The 8496-nt window shown below is 60.0% G+C and overlaps 3 protein-coding genes across 3 annotated transcripts in view; 2 read left to right on the top strand and 1 right to left on the bottom strand.

Annotated features, from left to right (window-relative positions):
* Positions 1-2246, top strand: part of LOC106896542 — a 17685-nt gene extending 15439 nt beyond the window's left edge. Inside the window, exons 6-11 of the mRNA XM_014956620.1 lie at positions 59-191; positions 271-405; positions 543-997; positions 1106-1235; positions 1379-1513; positions 1738-2246. Of these exons, the coding sequence (XP_014812106.1) occupies positions 59-191; positions 271-405; positions 543-997; positions 1106-1235; positions 1379-1513; positions 1738-1942 (1193 nt within the window). The 3' untranslated portion in view covers positions 1943-2246. The remainder of the gene's footprint in view (positions 1-58; positions 192-270; positions 406-542; positions 998-1105; positions 1236-1378; positions 1514-1737) is intronic.
* Positions 2247-2566: 320 nt separating this feature from the next.
* On the bottom strand, positions 2567-6249 carry LOC106896540 (phosphatidylinositol 4,5-bisphosphate 5-phosphatase A-like). The gene is made up of 6 exons (XM_014956619.1): positions 6211-6249; positions 4941-5198; positions 4537-4674; positions 4047-4139; positions 3750-3854; positions 2567-3649 (listed from the first exon to the last, which is right to left on the bottom strand). Exons 1-6 carry the CDS (start codon positions 6247-6249, stop codon positions 3029-3031), a joined length of 1254 nt encoding a protein of 417 aa, XP_014812105.1. The 3' UTR covers positions 2567-3028.
* A 172-nt stretch (positions 6250-6421) lies between these two features.
* The window catches only part of LOC106896539 (group 3 secretory phospholipase A2-like), a 6136-nt gene continuing 4061 nt past the window's right edge, over positions 6422-8496 (top strand). Inside the window, exon 1 of the mRNA XM_014956618.1 lies at positions 6422-6440. Within this exon, the coding sequence (XP_014812104.1) occupies positions 6422-6440 (19 nt within the window). The remainder of the gene's footprint in view (positions 6441-8496) is intronic.

Below are 8496 nucleotides of genomic sequence, written 5' to 3'. Positions count from 1 at the left end.
CGGGCGCGCACACCCCACGCTCCCGGCGGGGACTGCGCTCACCGGCCGCCGCCCGCAGGTCTCTTCCGCGGCCCCGACCGGTGCTGCCGGGAGCACGACCAGTGCTCGGCGCAGATCACGGCGCTGCAGTTCAACTACGGTATCCGCAACTACCGCCTGCACACCGTCTCCCACTGCGACTGCGACGCTAGGTGCGCCGGGGGCCAGGCCGAGGGCGGGTGGGCACACCGGGGGCCGCCGGGCCTCTCACCGCCCCCGTCTGCCCCGCAGGTTCCGGCAGTGCCTGCTGGCTCTCAACGACACCATCTCCAACATCATCGGCGTCACCTTCTTCAACCTGCTGGAGGTGCCGTGCTTCGTACTGGAGGAGAGTGAGGAGTGCATCCAGTGGCACTGGTGGGGAGGGTGAGTGCCCCGAGGATGCCCTCTCATCTCAGTCTGCTGCTGTGGCCCCCGGCACGCTCTGCCTGGCTACCCTGCTGGCTGCAGCAGAGCACAGCTGGGGCTGGTGTGCAGGGCCTCATGGTCCATGGTGTCCTCAGGTGTGAGCGTTACGGTGTAGTACCCCTGGCCAGGATGGTGCAGCAGAATCAGTACCACTACAGCCCACCCATGCAGGAGGTGGGCAGCTCTGCTGTGCAGCCCCCAGGCAAAGGAAAGAAGTCTTCTAGAACAGGGCGCAAACAGCTTCGACAAAGACTGGGGCAAAACCCCAGGCTCCGCCAGGCACAGAGACCTGCATCTACCAGAGACAAGGCTGAGCCCGCAACCAGGCACCCAGCAGCACAGTGGGGGCTGGAGCCTGGCCCCCCAACAGAAATGACCGTGTTGGAACAGGACCTTGCTGGAGGAAAGCGAGTGCCTGCAGGAACACAGCACAGGGCTGGGGGCTCAGCACACCCTGCCTGCACTCAGGATGGCAGCATCAGATCCAGACTGGCCCCAGCACGCTGTGGAGACACCCCTCTGCCTGACATGGACATGCGCAGGCAGCATGGTGAGTCGGTGCTGGGGGCAGAGCATGCGCTGCTGCTGGGGTGTCGTAAGGCCTCAGCCCCGTGGGGCTGTGTGCTGGCAGAGCCCCTCACCACCCCACTGTCTTCAGGCCCTCGCAGGGTGTGCAGGTACTACAAGCACCTGGATAAGTGCGAGCACCACATTGCCCCCAATGAGGTGAAGTACCAGCTGCACAACACAGGCACGCAGATGCTATTCCACTGCAACTGCACTCACAGGTGCATGTCTGGAGGAAAAGGCAGGGCTTTTCCCACCATTCCAGAGCACTGTGTGTGGACAGTTTGGGGTCAGATGAGGTGGGCCCCAGTGGGATGCCCACCCTGGGCAGCAGCTGCTGACTACTGCCCTCTCGTGCCCACAGGCTGGCACGGTCCCTGCACAGGGCAAGGAACCTCAGTGACGTGGAGGTGGCTGTCCTGGCTGACCATATCACCACGGACTGCTTTGTTCTGGAGCCACCCGCTGACTGCAGCCCAGGCAAGGGGCCACAGCACAAGTAAGTGTCAAGGGAATGTGACCTGCATCAGGCTTCCTACCCTGTGTGGGTGGGCAGGAGGGATTCCCTGGTGGGGCTGGGTGCTGTCCTGCAGGCTTGGCATAAAGCTGGCAGTGCAAGCATTATCACCTGTGCTGCTGTGTCCTGAGCAGTGCTGGGGTGGAATTCAATGGATGTCAGTCTGCAGCATTACACTGATGTTCATAGCTGTGCTTCTCTGGCAGCTGTAATGCAGTGACCCGGGCTCTGCTAGTACCTGCACGGCATCTCAAAAAGACCCTGAGGCACTGGGGTCTTCCACATGCAACCTCCAAGGCCAAGCTTCCAGACTGGAAGACACAGGACAGTGATAATACCCTCTATGAGCGATGCCTGCGGCTGGTCTTGGAGCAGAAGCCAGCAGTTCAGCACCATGCAGTGCTCCAATGATGCCCAAGAAGCACTGCCTTGCATGGGGAGGAAGACATGCTGTACAGCAGCCACAAAGTGGAGCTGTGTGATTTCTGGTACTTGAGACAAAGGATGGCACCGAGCATGGCTGCTAATGTGACTGCATGGAGCTGGGGTTCACAGCTGGAGCAGGGGCAGGCAGAGGGACAGAGAAGCCTCTCAAGGCACTGCAGCTGCAGGGGAGGGCTATGGCTGCCACCCATGAGCACCAAAGCAAGGGGAAAGGAACATGAGGGCTTGAGAAAGGAGAAACCCAGGATCTTCCTTGCCTGTTGTGCCAGGAAGGGATCGCAAGACCCTCCCCCCCGCCCTGGATTTGTGCCTTTTCAGCTAGGGGCTGGGGGGAGGGGAGCCCTGTGGTATGATCCTGGCCCCCTTCCCCAGGCAGGATGGGAGGGGTGCAGGGAGGGCTGGGGTCTGCACTGGCTCCCAGCCTTAGAGCAAGGTAGGGGGCAGGGAGGGCCAGGGCTGCATGTGCAGCAGAATATGAATAAAAGGTGGTCTGAGCATGGTGTGTGATGCCAGCGCTGAGCCTGCTGCCCCTGTTCACCCTGCAGCCCCCACCCCAGGGATCCTGCCCCCCTGCAGTAAGCACAGTGCAGCTGGGGTGGGCCAGGATGGTTTATTTTGTCATTTGCACTACATCCAAGGCTGAGGCACAATGGAGGCAACAGGGAAGGAGCAAGCTTTGATCTGATCTCAGGGGTACCCTGGAGTGGGTCTTCACTTTATGCCCATCACTATTGCCACCAGAACCTTGGCCTGGCTTCCTGCCCCACCTTGGGTGCAAGGCCAGCATTTCTCCCATAGGGCTGAAGGGTTTTGCACTTTGAGTTTCACAATGGGCTCCCCACCACCACACTAGATCAGCCTTGCCCCCCCACCATGCCACTTCCCAGCCCAGCATCTCAGGCTACGGGGAGCAGTGGGAGGCCCCTACCTGCCAGGCACACAACAGGGTGAGGAGTCACTGCAATAAATAAGGGAGGGGCATCTCAGCAGGAAAGTGGCAAAGGAAAGCGCACAGCAAGGGTGCTACAGGGAAGAGGGAAGGGGGCCACTGCATCAGTCGCCCATGGCACAGTTATGGGTGTCCAGCTCCTGAGGGCTGCTCTCCTCCTTTGGGGAGGTACTGCAGCCTGGGGGGCTGGTGGGACTCATCCTCCGGCAGGGGTAGCCCTGGTCTGCACTCTCCCTCCGTCGGCCCAGAGCCTGGTCAATCATCTCCAGGCGGAGCGCTGGCAGCAGGCCCAGGTTCCTGGGGTCAGCCCTGGCCAAGGGGTTGTCAGCAGAGACACGCCAGGGGCCACCCCACTCCCGCACAGTCTGGTAGAAGGAGCTGCCCTCCAGGCTGTCAGCTGCCCGCTCTGGCTCCTTGGCTTTGGCTGCACGGCACCCCAGCTCCTCCTGGGGCAGGTGGATGGTGGGAATGTCCCCGGGGAGGCCTCGGCGGCTCTGGGGTGAAGGGCTGCGGCTTGTACCCCTATCCCTGCTTGATGGCCGCAGGATGAGGCCCTGGAACTTGGCCAGGCTGGGACTTCGGCTTCGGTGCCGTTTCATCTTGCCTGGGCTGGGGCTACGGGATTTGGGGGCCAGTAGGACAAGTGTGCTGTCATCCTCCTCTTCTGAGCTGCTGCCTGAGCTGTCCGTGGGACTGCTGCCCTCCTCCGACCTGGGCAGGGAGATCTGCACCCCAGCATCAGCACTGCTGGCTGATCCACACAGAGGGCTGTGGGACACCCCTACACCCTGCCTCCCTCAGACCCTCACCCTTGGCTATGCTGACCTGGAAGGGCTCGGTCACGCCAGCGATGCTGCTGGAGGTGTTGCTGTAGTATCCAAGGATGTACTCGCCCTTCTCCTTGGGCAGCGCCTCCTCTGAGAACATCACCTGCAGCCCAGAGACAGCTGATGGGCACCAGGGCTGAGCACAGAGGTGCCCCCCAGCCCCAGCTGAGAGCAGAAATCCCTGATGCCAGCACAGTGGGCCTATCCAAGGCTCAGCACAAAGCAATAAGGAACTGCCCTCCTGCCCCATCAGGGGCACATGCCCAATGAGACAGCAGGGCTGGCTCCAGCTCACCTGTGCACACATTTGCTTCTCCAGACAGCGCTCTCCATCATCGGTCCTGGCCCAGACATAGGACACATAGTCTTTAGGATGCCGAAAACCCACCTATGTGCAGGTACATGAAAGAGAGAACACAGGTAAATGGGGGAACATCAGCCCTGCTCACTGCCATCAGCCACACCTGGCCTTTGCTCTCCTCTCACTCAGCCCCCTCTTCTCGCACAAGGGCACCAAGAGCTACCTTGCACCCACCCTGTGGGTGCCCTGGCCCCCAGCTCTGGGGAGTGCCAGGCTTTGAACCCTGTGGGGCCTACAAAGCAAGAGGAAACTGCTGGATCTAAGCCTCCTGAAGCAGGGCCGAATCCTACTGCTCCCATGGGACAGGAGAACACAGAGCACGTGTCCGTGCCATGCACCTGTGTCCACTGGCAGAGGATAGCTCAGAAGGGACCCCACGGTGCTGTGCAGTGCTTCCCACCCCCTCCAGCCCCCAAGCCCCTACCCGGTAGAGTCCTATCCAGTCCCAGGAGCTCCGGTGGAAGCCAGCAGCCATCTTGTACCTGACAACAGCTTGCTCAGGCCTGCTCCATTCATCAGCCACATAAATCTCAACTGGAGGCTTGTCTGCCTTGGAAGCAAACTGCAGAGACACATACACAGTGAACAAGGGCATGCCAAGGAGAACTGCCCCCGCTGCCCAGGGCGCCCATTTAGGACTGGGCCCTCAGGCATACACCAACAGCAGCCCCCAGCCACAGTGGCAAAACAGTCAAGCTTAGCCAAAAAAAACCAAACCAAACCAAAAACACAAACCACACACAACCCACACACCCCACCACACACTAGCAGGGCTTCTCACCCCTGTAGCTCCTGCCTGTGTGCCCCATGGCAATGGGCAGTGCTCACCTGCACCGCAAAGATGGCAGCTACCGGCTTGTGGTCACTGATGGTGTACTCCATGTGGCTGCAGTAGCAGAGCTGGCTCACTGACACAACACCCCGGCTGGGCCGGCGCCCACCCGCACCAAGACTGACACTGGGAGATTTGATCTTCCAGAGGATGCGGTCAGTCCAGGCAGGTTTTCGCTTCTTGGCACTGCAGGGCACAGAGGGGCATCTCTTGCCTGGCAGGGGGCAGTGGGCTCCACCCCAAACTGCCTCCCCCTAGTAGTTCTGTTTTACCTCAAACCAGGACACAAGTGCAAGAGAGAAGATAAACCCCCTTTTTAATCCCTTCCCCCATAAATCTATATTAGAAAATACATTCTAGAGTGATGGCCTTTTCCTTAAGGGGCTCTGGGAGCACACCACTTGAAGTGCAGCCTCCCTGGAGCCAGGCCTGGCTGGAGCACCCATGGACACCAGTGTAACCCCAGGTCAAAGCGGTGGTCTCCCCTAGAGCCAGGGCTGCAGCGCAGGGGAAAGTCAAGCTTGCCAGCCCAGCCTCTGCTCCCAGGTGGCAGCCAGGGAGCAGACAGATGCTACAAAAGCAACAGAATAGCCTGATTCCCACCACATCCCACTGTCATTGACTGATGAAAAGACTGAGCTCTGCTCCAGCCACCCAGACCCAGCAGACTGGGGCAGAGGCTGTTGTGTGCTGAGGGTGCCCACAAAAGCATGACAGGGAGGCCTCAGCATGGGGTCTTGTTACCGAAGGAGGGGACCCGGGTAGGACAAACACGTCACATGGAGCCACAGCTCAACTCAGGCTCTCCTAGGCTGAGGAGGATAATGGATGTGGTGGCATCCAGGCAGAAGCTGTATCGGCTGCCAGCTGGGGAATGCCAGCCCACTATGTTCCAGGAGGGGATAGAGGACCTTGTGGGTGCATGGCAGAGTTCACACTAGCCCTCAAGAGTCTCCCCTGAGTCTGGAAGCTGGTTGAATTTATAACTTCAGCTCAGGTGTGAAATAACTGCATCATCCCTTCGTTTGCGCCGGCTCTTGTTTTGACTTCCAAGAAATTTGCCCACATAAAGAAGTTGTTTCTCTGCTCTGCCTTCCATTTCCAGAGCCTTGGATGCCCTGTTGAACAGGATGGACATGTGTTCATCCTTCCTTCTTTTTATCTCCACAAAGTTGTAAGTTCCACCTTGGAGCAGTGGAATGTATAAAGGCTCCTATCAACTACTGCAGCAATTCCTTACACAATGCCACTGTGGATGTCCCACACCATGGGCAGTGTTCCATGGCAGTCCTTGAGCCACTCCATTTTTCACATACAGGACCTGGCTGGGGTAGCCCAGCTCCACCGCTGTTTGCACTGTGAGAAGCTCACTTTCCTCTGGCTCTGTCCCAGGCAGGGCAACAGCTCCTTCTCCAGAGAAGGGAGCGCTGTGCCCCCCCATCCACTGACGCCTCTCTTGCAGGGACATGAGCAGGACATGACTGGCAGCACACACGGTAAACACACTCGCACACCTGCAGGGAGCCAGTGCTGCCAGCCAGGGAGGGCAAAGGGCAAGGCTGGACAAGGCGGCAGCCAAGGGATGTGTCAGCTCTGGGACACAGACAAGGCCCAGGTCTGCAGTCACCCACACAGTCCGGACATCCAGCTACTGCCACAGCATCTCCCCACAGGAGGCCCAATGCCCGTGCTGGCCTGGAGGTGCAAAAGGAGAAGGAAGAAGCCTTGCCATGACCTCAAGTTCAGGGCACATAAAGCCAAACTTCCCCTACCTTCCTTCAGCCCAAGGAAGCCCAGCTCCAGCACCGAACACCTCAGTAGCCTCACCAGCCTCCTTCCACGATGAGATGTCTCTCTTATGCTGGGGAGCCCCAAATGGGATGTGGCGCACAGAGCAGTGGAGCTCCTTCACCAGCCCATCCCTGCACTCCTGCCGACCCAGTCCGGGACCTGCTGGCCACCCTCACCACTCATGACCACAGCTGATGGCATCTCTGCCAGAGCCCACGCTCCCCCACTGCTGGCTCAGCGGTGTCCCGACTGCTCTGGCAGTGCTGGAACCGCAGGCAGAGCGAGCCCTTGGCGTCTCAGCCTCGCGCTAGCCTTGCCTGCGGCCTTGAGCCACGTCAGCAGCACCAGGCGCAGATCTGCACGGTGCTGCCTGTCGGGGCAGCCAGCCCAGGGTCAGACCCATGCCCCGGCCAGACAGACCCCTGCCAGCAGGGCAGCAGCCACCTGCTAAGGCAGTGGGGTGCTCCGCACTGTGGGGCCAGCCATCCTCCCCCACTGGCTGCTTGGTGGGTGAAAGCCAGAGCATCAGACATCCCTCCTTATCGTCCATTATCTTCCAGACAAAACCAAACTGGGTCGTGAGTCCCTGACGTGCTCAGGCAAGCCAAGGCTGCACTGCACTGCCAGCCTGAGGCTCTCCCCATAGGGGGCCCTGCAGGCTGGCATGGGGTGGTCCCAGGTGCACTGAGGGTGCAGGGCACAGCCCTAGCATGTGGTGGCTCTGGGTGTGCTAGGGGTACAGGGGACAGAAGCACAGCACATTGTGGTGGAGCCCACAGCAGGAGGGCTCTGCAGCTCCCAGTGGGGTTGTTGAAGTCTCATTCCCCTGGGGTCAGGGTAGCCCCCCAGCAAAGTCGTTCCCTGGCGTCAGCACACCAGCCCTCATCCTGCTTGGTGAACACAGCCTCCAGAGTGGAAATGTCCTTCCACAGGACAGGGGCCACGTGAGTCTAGAGGTGGCCTCACCAGGTGACACAGCAGCTGGGAGACCTTTGCAACACCTCAGGCAATGTCATGGGTGGCACACAGCAGCCATATCACAGCTGCAGAGTGGACTCTGCACTGTCTGTAGTGTTGGCCTCTCTCTGTGCTGTTGGGGAAATGATGATAAGGTGAGATAAGGCTCCACTGCCAAACCCTATCTGCCAGCCCCTGGCTGCCCTGCAGCACTCCCAGGTGCATGGGGCTCTGCAAACAGACAATACACACACCCGATCCCTCAGCATGCAGAAACCCAGCAGGGCACAGCGTCATCCCAGGCAAGTAAATAAAGTAATAGTGGCCTGCTCAGCTTCCTTCCTTGCCTTTCCAGCCCCTCTTAGCATAAAGAAGTGAAGATGACCCCCGGGGGGGGCACTTCTCCAGGGCCAGGCCAACATGCCTCTGGGATGCAGCAGTGATGCTGCACAACAGGAGCGTTCTCAGCTCCACCAGCCACCCTCAGCAAGGTTGCCCCAGGGCACAGGGGCTCTTAACGGGCCAGGGTAGTGGGGGCAAAGGGGGTTAGGGGAGGGGAGCACTGCCCCACAGCCCAGCCACACTCCCAGGGTATTTCCAGGGGAGAGACATCCTGTTTCCCAGATGGGAAATGTACCGACACAGGCTGGGCCACCAGCTGGAAAGCAGCTCTGTGGGCTGGACCTTGGGATCCCACTGGGCTGAGCAGGAGCCAGGGATGTGTCCTCGCAGCAGAAGCCATCAGTGGCCCTGGCTGCCATGGGCAGAGCGCTGCCAGAGCAAGAGAGGGGAGTACCAGCTTGG

The sequence above is a fragment of the Calidris pugnax genome, unplaced genomic scaffold (assembly GCF_001431845.1).
Source record: "Calidris pugnax isolate Ruff unplaced genomic scaffold, ASM143184v1 scaffold332, whole genome shotgun sequence".
NCBI lineage: Eukaryota > Metazoa > Chordata > Aves > Charadriiformes > Scolopacidae > Calidris > Calidris pugnax.
Note: the sequence above shows the minus strand (reverse complement) of the source record. Positions and strands in the feature narration are given on the sequence as shown.